Source organism: Neoarius graeffei, chromosome 15, assembly GCF_027579695.1.
Source record: "Neoarius graeffei isolate fNeoGra1 chromosome 15, fNeoGra1.pri, whole genome shotgun sequence".
In the NCBI taxonomy this organism is placed as follows: Eukaryota; Metazoa; Chordata; class Actinopteri; order Siluriformes; family Ariidae; genus Neoarius; species Neoarius graeffei.
Window position 1 is genome coordinate 10,941,403 of NC_083583.1, and position 12,508 is coordinate 10,953,910.

Here is a 12,508-nt window from a genome sequence, read left to right on the forward strand (position 1 = left end):
GGTCGCGCCGATTTAAAGTCAGGCACGACAGCTACGTAGAACGCGGCGTGCAAAAGACCCAAGCCAACAAACATTTCAGGAGTCAGCAGAGAGAGCCTACAGGTAAGGCTTCAATTCTTACATTTCAATGTCCTAAAGTCGTAGATTTGCTCTCATGATAGTTGTAATCTGTGATGTGTTGCTTCATTTAGCGAAAGGAAAAACGAATAGCATTTCAACTGCATCGGAGTTGTAGAATTCCTCTCGAAACGAAACGTTGCGATGCGTAGCCTTGTGGCCGCGAGTGCGTCGGTAATGCGTCGACTATGTAAGCCCCCTTAACGCTGGTGACCGCTATGTTCCGATCTAAACTGTAGCAACGGACAATCTAAGTGAAAAGTTAACAAAAAGAGGACGCAGAACTAACCTGTGAACGTATTATAACATTGCCGTCCCATGTCCATTCGTTTTCGCGATGTATACATGTTTGATTTGATTGTGAACCAGAGACCGATGCTAGACCTCTGCAGTTCCTATTTCCGGTTTCCTGCACAGCATGCTGGGAGACGGAGTTTTATATTGTTGAAACGGAAACGCGTGGAAGTTCCACGGTGAAACTGTATAACTTGAACATGTATTTTGCCATTTTGAAGTAACTATCTGAAGTTGTCACATCATGGAAGTCTTCTTGCACTCTGTTAGTCTATTGATTATTCATTTTAATACGTTTAAGTTATTAATTTAATTCTTATTGTTATGATGAGTACAGCCATTTTTATATAATACATAATATTTATACTATATATTATGTATTTCATTAGTAGCCTTTGACTTAACTGGTATTTTATATTTATTTCATATGTTGATTTTTTCAGAGTGTTCAATTTTCAATAAATCGTGTTAAGTTTATAAGTGTTGTGCGTCCTCTTACTAGTATGATATTTTAGCATGCCAGTTAAAGACAATACGATAGCATATCGGCCCAAAAAAATCGGCAGCTCATATCGGCCATCGGCTGACTCTGACCTCTAAATATCGGTATCGGCATCGGCTTTAGAAAAACCCATATCGGTCGACCTCTAATATGAAGGGCCTCTCTCGGCTTCCGTACGGATGAAACGACGTGTGTGCGCTTTTTGTTGTCAATGTACAGTCTGTATTTCTGGTGGTCATTTATTCAGTCGAATCGTATAAAACGCACGAGGCAGTTGAGAAAGAAACAAACGAATCTCCGTTCTTCACTATTTTATTCAGCGAAGACATCGATTGAGGTGTGTGACATTGCGCATGCGCATTATATTTGTATCGATACAGAACCGCTTCATCTGTCCACACTACAGCGAAGCGCTACACTGTAAAAAAAAAAAAAAAAAGTCCGTAGAATTAAGTGAATTTATGTAAAATCATGACATAAAAAACCTGTAAATACAAAAACAATGAAGCAGTGTGTAATTTACATCAATATACTGTAAAACTCCTAACCAAATACCACTGTTAATTTAACAGTAAGAATATGTTGAATTGATCATATTTTTTTTGTAGAATTTACAAACTGTTGTAGTTTAAACACAGACAAACTGTAATACTAAAACAGAATGTGATAGTTAAAATTACATCATTGCCCTGTTAAAATTTTTTTTAAAAAATGTCAGTAGAGGCTCTCCGGCACATTTCGTAAAACTCTAAATCAAATAAAATATCCGCCTAGTAGATCATTGCTTGTAACCATCATTTTGGAGCCACAAAAACCAATAATCGAGAACACTCGCAATTCATTCCTCGATGCTTTGCTTTTTTTTTTTTTTTTTAATTGTACAATGAATATCCGTAAAATTTAAGTTATGTATTGATTATTGTACATTGAATACCTGTAAAATTTACATTTAGTTATCATTAATTGTACATGGAATCCCAGTGAAATGTACAAGTTATTCTGTAATGTTGTTTACATTTCACTGTATTTTTAACAGGATTATTCTGGCAACCACAGCTGCCAGTATTTTTCCGTAAAAACAACGGATTTTTTTTTTTTTTTTAGTGTACAGTACCGATATTGTACCAGTATGAAACCCATACATTTGTGGGTTTTGTACCGATACAGTTGTACCGCTACAGTACCGGTATAGTTGCTAGTGTCGACAGGTGTTGCGGTACGAAAGTAGTTTCGTATCGGTACAAAATCCCTAGTGTGGACAGGGTATAAGTGGTTCAGAAAAGCAGTATAAGGTGTTGAGAAATACATAGTTCATAATTAGCATTTAATACAATAATCTTTCTTTCGCCATTTTCAGCGTGCTGACTCTAAGGGTGTTTTCACACCTGGTCCCCTTTAAAGGAACCAGACTCAGTCCTCTTTAAGTGGACCAACAGAAAAAGAACTCAGTTCTTTTTGTGTTCACACTGTGAATTTATTACAAAGAGGACTGGGTTCTCTTTCTGGTCCAGTTAAGCTTTGATGGGGCCTCAGTCCTCTTTCTGTTCACACCAGGTCCTCTAGAGCCCTCAGACCCCCAGTGCAGGGAATTCTGGGTAATTTTCTCTTGAATCAAAATGTCTGCTGCCATGCTTGCCCTGCTGTATTCTTTGATCAAAATAGTGTGGATTAAGGAAAATAATTTTATTTTATTTATATATATATATATATATATATATATATATATATATATATATATATATATATATTAATTATTGTGGCCGACTCATCAGTCAGTAAGTTCAGAGAACTGTAAAGCGGCTGTGGTAAGTTCCAAAAGGAAGTTGAGTTTCCCTGCTACAGTCACGTGACCAACTACGGCAAACGAAGAAGGTTAAACTACAGTGAAAAAGGCGAAGTGAACCCGGTGCGCTTTTTGTTCACAATGCGCAGATTAGACGAACCGTACCGTTGATTTTTAGCGAACCGTACTGAGACAACCTCCTGAGGTAGTCTCAGTTCGGTTCGCTTTAAAGGGGTCTGGGTACGGTTGGAGTGTTCACATATGCGCAAAAAATGCTGAGTCATCGATCTGAGTTCGGTTATGCCGCTTTTCCACTACCAACGCGGCTGAGTCGGGCTGAGCCGTGCCGTGCTGAGTTGGGCTGAGTCGAGCTGAGTGAGGCTGTTGGAGTTGCATTTCGACTACAACCGCGCTGAACCGTGCTGGCTGGAAGTGGGTGGACACATTGGGTGGAGTTAGCGAAAGTGGGTGGACGTCACGTGATGTCGTTAGGCGGCGCAAACAGTGACATCAGTGGCCTTTTAAGCGGTAGTCTCACGACCCGGAGAGTAAACAATAAACATGGAGGACATGGAGTCGTTAGTGTTGCTGGTCTTGGTGCTGTGGCTTGTTGTCACCGACAACGCCAACAGATACTGGCAAGAGCGTATAGATGAGGCGAAGCGCATAAGGCTTCATAATTCTCGTAATTCTTCTTCTTCCGGGTTTACGGTGTTTACAGATCCCAGCGTGCTCGCGGGGCGTGTGTGGGCGTGTGAGGACACTCCTCCTCACCAATCAGTGCACAGGGGAGTGTCTGCTCACGCCCCTAGCCCCACTCAGCTCGGTTTGGCTCGCTTCAGCCCCACTCCAAAACCGTGTGAGTTTTGGGTGCTAAGCAGGGCTGAAGCGAGCTGAGTCGTGCTGCTCTGAGGTAGTCGAAACGCAAGCCGTGTCGGGCTGAAGCGAGCTGAAAAAGGGTAGTGGAAAAGGGCCATTAGATGGCTGAAAGGGACCAAGTGTGAAAACACCCTAATCTCTCCTCCGCTATGATGAACTGTTCAACACACACTAAGGTTATAGAACCATGAAGTGAAAGTTATTCTCTGTGAATTTTAGCACCAACTTTTGCACCATAACATCAAACTTTTTTTTTTTTTAAACTTGCGTTCTCTTCATCTCTGTTTGCGATAATGAAACGTTGCGTGACTTTACAGCAGTGTCGACTGTTACAGAGCCACCTCATAGCGTAACCTCAGTTTGTGTGTTTTTATTATTCCCTGCTGGCCAAAAGGCCCGAAGGGGGATTATGTCATGGTGATTTCCGTCCCGGGAAAGGTGCTCACCTTCTGAAATCAACTACTCAGAATTTTTTAAGGAATTTCACGAAACTTGGCAGGATTCTTTGTTATATCATCGCTGTCAGGTCAAAACCTGCTATGTGACATTTTTCCTTTTTTACAGGAGACATAAAAAACTGAACACAACTCTGAAATAAGCTGAAAAGCCAGTAAAAAGTTGTTCTATTATTAGCTTGGTCAGTTAAATATCCATCAAAATAGCTAATTGCAGCATTATATTAGCATAAATTGCAAAAAAAAAAAAAAAAAATCAACCTTGAGAATTGACCTAAATTGTCACATAGCAGGTTTTGAACTGACAGCGACGATATGTTGGTAGTACGCATATTGTAATTTCGTTAAACTCTGTCCAGAGTTACAGCCCTTGATTTAACAACCTCGTACTTTCGGAATTTCATGAAGGTGTGCTCGCCTTCTGACATCAACTCCTCCCACAATTTTTGGACAAATTTTTCAAAACTTGGCAAAAGGCCTTGTTATATGACGGTAATACGCATATTGCAATTTAATTTCGTTTGTGAAAATTTTCCCAGAGTTTTGATGCTTGATTAAATAACTTGGATGATTTCATGAGGGTGTACGTTCTTCTGAAATCAACTCCTCTCACAATTTGTAGAGGAATTTCACCAGACTTGGCAAAACGCTTTGTTATATGACCGTTATACGCATATTGAAATTTCATTTAATTTGGGCAAATTTTACCAGAGTAATGCCCTTGATTATTAACAAACTTTTTGGCAATTTCATCAAGGTGTGCTTGCTTTCTGAAATCAACTTCCCTCACAATTTTTATTGTACCCTGCTGGCTGAAAGGCCCAAAGGGGGGTTATATCATGGTGATGTCCATCCCGGGAAGGGTGCTCACATTCTGAAATCAACTCCTCTCTCAATTTTTGGCAGAATTTCATGAACCTTGGCAGGATTCTTTGTTATATATTGGTAATACATAGATTGCAATTTCATTCAATTCAGTTGCATTTTACCAGAGTTATGGCCAAATTGCCAGCGGGGGATTTTGTGTTCTCGGAGCACACTTGTTCAAACTGGTGCTGTTTGAGAACCTTCTTATTTTTCACTTTCTTTTCCCTCCCTATCTGGGTAAAGGGGAAATGAAATGCAGTGTTACGGAAGCGAAACAGAATATTATGTTTTCATTACATGTCTGCTGCACGCTACTTGATTCCCAAACCCCTGAACAGACTGTTGTGCTCGTATGGCATCAGTCTTTCCTTTGACTTTTTTTTTTCCCCTTCCATGTAGCATTGTGGATGACATAAGATTTCACCGAGAAGCACTGAAGTGCCCTTTTTATTTATTTTTTTCTCCATGAAAACCCATGGGAAAATGACCTTTCTTTTCAGTTCTATACATCAGCGGAGTTCAGCGACCACCTTCTTGTCCATTTCATGAGTTGTTTGTTACATTTGTCTACCAGTCATGTCCCATATGCGTAAAATGTCAAGATGTTTGGGATAACGATCAACACACGTGGTTTTCTCCAATCTGTTGCTTTTGCTGTTGCATTTTTAGCAGAATATTTGTACAAAAAAAAGCTTCCTGATGTTTATACCCAGTCACTGAGCTTTTGTATTTGATCAAAAATACTTCCACACTGTTTTGTAACCGTGATTTTTATAATGGTTCATGTCACACCTGAATCATCCTAGATTGGAGTTGAGTACCCAGAACTATTGGCATCCTTGAAGAGAATGTCCAAAAGGAATTGCGTGCGCACAGACACGATGAGACTTGAGTTATTCCACGAAATCGAGTCGTACGTGAGCTGATAGCCGACGAGGCACGTAGCACTGAGTTGGCTATAAGCCGTGTGCAATGAAATTGAGTGGAATAACTGTTTTTTATTTGATTCATGGTCTCTGAATTTTTTTTTTGTAAATTCAGTAAATAAAAACTTCATACAAAACATCCGACAAAATCATTTCCAATTGGAATGTAAACAAGCCAGTGAAATGACAGGAGCAATTTTTAAAAAATTAATAAAGATGCGGTCGGTGGGTTTTTTTTTTTTTTTTTTAATTTCATCCTCGGTTGGTTCAGCAACATGCGCCGCCATTTTGTTTTTCTCTACTCACGGTATATGAGCTGCCAACAATATAAGGTCCCTTCACTGGCTTCCAGTAAGCTACAGAATTGACTTTAAAGCATTGCTGCTGGTATACAAATCTCTAAATGGTACAGGGCCCAGTTACCTCTCTATGTTGCAGCGGCCTAACCCAATCAGATCTACCAGATCAAAACAGAAAAATTTACTGGTAAAACAAAGTGTGGTGAAGCAGCTTTTAGCTCCTATGCAGTACAGCTATGGAACCAACTGCCAGAGGACATCAAAAATGCTCCTGCTGTTGGCAGCTTCAAATCTAGGTTAAAGACCAAGCTGTTTTCAGATGCTTTCTGTTAAATAATTAATATTGTCTTCTTTACATTCTTTATAATCTTTACTTCTCTGCATGTTTTAAATTTACTTTAACTTTATCCTATTTTATTCTTTATTCTATTCTGCTGGTTTTTTTTTCTTTCTCATCTTATTTGAACTACTACTTCATTTTATTATTTTATTTGTACTATTTAATTCTTATTATTTTCTTTTAATTTCTTTTAATTCTTTTAATTGTTTTAGAATAAAAATAAAATTATTTTATGTAATTTTATTTCTCTATTGTTTACTGTTTTTGTTTTTACTTCTGTAAAGCACATTGAACTGCCATTGTGTATGAAATGTGCTATATAAATAAACTTGCCTTGCCTATGAGCTGATATCCTAGTAGTAGAGTATGGAAGCAATTTTGTGCCAAAATGTTCATACAATACTTTTGAAATATCAAACGAAAACGACAAATCAAAATACAAAAAAAGAACAAAAAGTCAATTTTTTTTTAGACTGGCAAACAAATTATTCGTGTAATCGTGCAAAATATCAGTCTATTACTCTTCAGAAATCTTTTTTGTTCCGCGTCTTTCTCAGTTTTGTTTGACGTAATTTATTTTGGTTGCGATTCCAGCTTTCTCGTTTGCACTCCCTGACTTTTTGCTTGCAGTTTTGGAACAAACTTGACGTGTGGGTGGGCTGTCCAGGAATGCATTCCCATTGGCTAACTTGTGTTTGACTGACAGCTACGCTCAGCCATTCCCTACTCGGATTCTGGCGGACTGTTTGACGAGTGACCGATCCGTTGACGGTAAACAAGGATCGAGTGGACTTCAGTGGCGACTGTGATATTGAATTAATTCAACAAAGTGTAAATTCAATATCATAGTCGCCACTGAAGTCCACTCGATCCTTGTTTACCGTCAATGGATCGCTCACTCGTCAAACAGTCCGCCAGAATCCGAGTAGGGAATGGCTGAGCGTAGCTGTCAGTCAAACACAAGTTACCCAATGGGAATGCATTCCTGGACAGCCCACCCACACGTCAAGTTTGTTCCAAAACTGCAAGCAAAAAGTCAGGGAGTGCAAACGAGAAAGCTGGAATCGCAACCAAAATAAATTACGTCAAACAAAACTGAGAAAGACGCGGAACAAAAATAAAAGGTTTCTGAAGAGTAATAGACTGATATTTTGCACGATTACACGAATAATTTGTTTGCCAGTCTAAAAAAATTGACTTTTTTTGTATTTTGATTTGTCGTTTTTGTTTATTTCAAAAGTATTGTATGAACATTTTGGCACAAAATTGATTCCATAGTAGAGCAGCCAATCCGAGCGTGTGAATCCGGATACAATGTCAAGTTTTCCCACTCGGCTACTTTTATAATAGTATTTTCGCTGAAAAACATAAACTAGAAACAAAGTACAAACGAGTGTTGCCAAGCAAACACTTATGAATATGAAGGAAGATATCGAGGGGGAAAAAATGATTTTGACCTTTTTGGTGACCTTGACCGGATGACCCTCAAAATGTTGGAGGTTCTATTTGAGACCAATGCCCATCTATTCTGAAAGTTTCATGAAGGTTGGGCCAGCCGTTTTCCCGTAATATCATTAACAAAAAGTAAGAAACAAACCCCACCGAAAACAATACTTCGCCCCCTGGTGGACTCCATCTCTGGTGAGGTAATGGTGTGTGTGTGTGTGTGTGTGTGTGTGTGTGTGTGTGTTTTGTTTTAAAATGAATAAAAAAATCTCCCAAGCTCGAAAATCTGTAAGCACAAAACGGAGACGGCTCTTCGTTTGCTCTTCATCGTAGGGTAATGGATCTAAAGAAAAACACCAGCAGGATTTTAAGACTGGAATCTAGATGAATCTATTTTTACAGCATGATCACCTCAAACGTACAGATCGACACGAGTAATTGCTGAACGATCTCGGGTTCTGGTCTGTGGTCTGAATTGAAAAGGACCTCCACATGCACAAAGATAAGAATATACTGGAAATATATAAAGCTTCCCAGATTTGGTCGACGTTTCAGGAAGAGACGTCTCCGAATAGGACCAGGATGTGGACATTTAAAGAAACCGTGTGTGAGAATCTCAATTACATGTGAAATTATTTAACTATTTATTTATCTTTTTTCCCAAGACAGAAGAAGAGATTCAGCGGCATGGAAGAGCGGGAATAGTATGTCATCTTTATGTTCACACTTATAAGGGTGTTAAAAAAAAATTTCTGCTGGGCTGCTCCACATCTGCTAACTGGTGAACTAACAACGCTTTTCTTCCTCCTATAGGGTGCGCTGTGTGTTTGGGAGGGTTGCACTGATGTCTGCTGTACATTTCTCCGAGTCTTTGACCTTTTGACCTTTCCTAACATAACATACCACTGATCTTTGTGGGTGGGGCGGGCGTCTGTGTGTACTCACCAATTGTCCCCATAAAGATGGGAATATATGACATTTTGACCTTGTGGGAATTCCCGCCCCATCCTAAAACAATTAAACCTACAAATGTGTGTGTCCTCGTCCTAACATTTTGTCTCTCATCCTGCCTGTTTTGACCTTAAATGACCGCAGTACAAGAAAGGAAAAGGGTAACTATGAGCCTGTGCGAAGGTAAACCACTGCTCCCTAAAGTTTTGGCACCCCTCTCGTGTTACTTGTATTCCTGTCCCACTACATTTAATGCTCTCCATTTGTGGTTCTTATCTCCTTGTGAATACTTGAAATTGGTAGGTCGTAGACGTGACCTTTGGAAACCCCGCCCTCTCCAGCAGAGACATGTACAAGACCGTCTATTGTCCTCACACGGATCAGCCAAATCAAATTAGGAGACGTTGTCGGTGAAGCGTGCTGTCCTCGTGGCTTATTTAAACAATCTGCTGGTCTGGACAAATATTTCTGGTGACCTGAGTCATCCTCTGGCAAAAGTGCACATCGTGTTTTTAATTCAGCACTATTATTGCTTCTTAAACGCATTTACACTTCAAAAGGGTTCTTCAGTTGCTCCTAAAATCTCCAGTGGTGCTTGAATGCTGAAGGTTTTTTTTTATTTTTTTCTTCTATATTTTTGCATAAATGTGACTGAAAGCATCATCAGATTTTCACACAAGTCATAAAAGTAGATGGAGAACCCAGAGAGACAAAATATTATCCTTGGTCATTTATTTATTGAGGAGAAACGATCCAATATTACATGTGTGAGTGGCAAAAGTACGTGAACTTTTGCGTTTAGTATCTGATCTGACCGTCTTGTGCAGCGATAACTGCAGCTGAACGCTTCCTGTAACTGTCGATCAGTCCTGCACAGCGGTTTGGAGGAATTTTCTGGGATGTCGGTGTGTTTCTTCACACAAACTGCCCACACAACAGTTCTATTGGAATTGAAGTCAGGGCTTTGACTTGGCCATTACGAAACATTTATTCTTCTGTAGCCATTCTTTAGTAGAACGACTTGTGTGCTTTAGGTCGTTGTCTTGATATCACCACCATGTTTCACAGATGAGATCAGGTTCATATGCTGGAACTAGGGCTGCACAATTAATCGAATTTAATCAAAAATCGCGATTTTGGCTGCCACGATTAAATTAAATGAAAATCGCGATTTATTTCCATTTAAAATGCGAGCTCTGCTGCATATCTGATCAAGCACTTTTTGACCAGTACTCCGCCAAACCATTAGGGGGCGAACCGACGCATGTAAGGTTTCATTACTCCGCCTAAATAAGCAAGCAAGCCAAGTGCGCAGAGCTTCAGTGCAGCGGTATCCAGTGTTGCCAGATTGGGCGGTTTTAAGTGCATTTTGGCGGATTTGAACATATTTTGGGCTGGAAAACGTCAGCAGTGTCTGGCAACACTGGCGGTATCTTCTTCAAGGGGTGATAGCGTGAGAGTAGGTAACAGATTGAGCGTATTTGGCACTGGAGGCAATGTTGTGACCTGCCTTCGCTCATGTTTAAAGCCAGAGCATGTTGATAGGCTGGTCTTTCTAGCTAAAAACTTGTAGGCCTCAGTATAATGCTATGTAATTCTTGCAATTGAGTTTTCAGTTCCTTCATCCTTTGGTAATTTCTTGGATAAATTTCATTTATTTGTCATTTGGAAATCAGAATTTCTCTTTTTAAATTTCATTCTGCACTGAAAGCTGTTCATATTGTTTGTTTGAATATAGTGAAATAAAATTTAAGTGATTTCCCTAACATCAAGAATAATCGTGATTACAATTTTGATCAAGATAATCGTGATTATCATTTTTTCCATAATCGTGCAGCCCTAGCTGGAACGCAGCATTTTCTTTTCTCAAACATGACACTTTTTTTCATTTAAAGCAAAAAAGTTCTACTCATCTGTCTACAAAATTTTCCAGGAGCCTTCTGGAAAATTCTCAGCAACGTTCTTTTTGGAGATCATTAGCGTTCTTCTTGCATCCCTGCCCTGCACACTGTTTGTTCAGTGTTCTCCTGATTGTGGACTCATGAACATTCGCCAACATGAGACACCTTTAGTTGCTTAGAAGTTCCCCTGGGTTCCTTTATGACCTCATGGACTACTACACACCTTGCTCTTGGAGTAATCTCTGTTGGCCCACTCCTGGAGGAAGGGGAACTGGGAACAATGATCTTGAATTTCCTACTCTGTTTTTCTGAGGTCTTCAGAAATTTCCTTTGTTCATGCCTTGATGTGCTTCCACAAATGTGGTGTTAAAGTGCCATTCCACCATTGGATGTATTTTTTTGGCATAAAATGCAATATATTTTATGACAACATGACTAGACAGAGAAATCTTTTAGCTTCAAAATGATACATCAAACAATTTTTTGACAACGACAAGTATATTAATTTTGCAACCAAAGTCACCTACCCTTTTAATTTCCGCGCGGTAGTGAAACATGATGTCATCGGCAGGTTCCCCTTCTTGTGTACCACGTCACGTGTGACGTGGCACAGATTATCAGCAATGGCGGATAGAACGCGATTTCCACTTGTCGATTGCTGTGCCGATATTCACCATTGACCGTCTCCTTTGGGCATCACTTGCTATTTTCCTTCGCTTCTTTTCCGAAGCTGACAATCGCGTTCTATCCGCCATTGCTGATAATCTGTGCCACGTCACACGTGATGTGGTACACAAGAAGGGGAACCTACCGATGACATCACGTTTCAGTACCGCGCGGAAATTAAAAGGGTAGGTGACTTTGGTCGCAAAATTAATATACTTGTCGTTGTCAAATTATGTTTGATATATCATTTTGAAGCTAAAAGATTTCTCTGTCTAGTCATGTTGTCATAAAATATATTGTATTTTATGCCAAAAAAATACATCCAATGGTGGAATGGCACTTTAAGATCAGATTTTGTTAGATTAGATCCCTGTTCTTTAAAGAAAACAGGGTGAACACACACCTGATTTGTCATCCTGTTGAGTGAAATCACCCGACTTTAATTTCACCTTCAGATTAACTGCTAATCCGTAACATTGGATTGTTTTCCCTCAATAATAAATTAAATATATATATTTTTATACTTTACTCATATTTTATAAAAATCTAATAAATAAATGATAAACAAAATAAATATTTTAGATATTTATATTCATTAGTGTGTATGAAATAAAATATTTATTTCATTAAATATAATAAAATTAAATAAATGACGTGATAAAAAATATTCATTTATACATTATATATTTTTGTAATAAATTAAATAAGGATTAAAAATATCTTGTCCCCCTTTTGTCTGTGTTCTCTTCATCGACCAGTGTGAAAATCCGATGATGTTTTACGTCACATCGATGTAGAAATGCAGAAAATTCAAGGCTTCGCAAACCTTCCAGCACCTCCGTATATAGCACCTGACCTCTGTTTTCAAATCATAAAGGGTTTTTTTAGTAGAATGCCTTTTGTAAGACTCTAAGAGCCCTTAATTATCCAGTAAACCCTTTTTAAATAACTCTCTTTCTGTCTAAAAATGTCTAAAATGACCAGCTGTAAATGTTAAGAAGAAGAAAATGATGACCAGTAATTTAGGGTTTGTACCACACACTCACCATTAACACAAACACGTGGTGGTGGTGGGGCTTTCT

General features: G+C 39.0%; 1 protein-coding gene across 7 annotated transcripts in view; it reads left to right on the top strand.

Moving 5' to 3' along the window:
* The window catches only part of LOC132899158 (CSC1-like protein 2), a 204,383-nt gene that overhangs the window by 90,043 nt on the left and 101,832 nt on the right, over positions 1 to 12,508 (top strand). For all 7 annotated transcript variants that reach the window (XM_060940843.1, XM_060940842.1, XM_060940845.1 and 4 more), the window contains one exon: positions 8,574 to 8,612. In XM_060940843.1, coding sequence (XP_060796826.1) covers positions 8,574 to 8,612 — 39 coding nt within the window. The remainder of the gene's footprint in view (positions 1 to 8,573; positions 8,613 to 12,508) is intronic.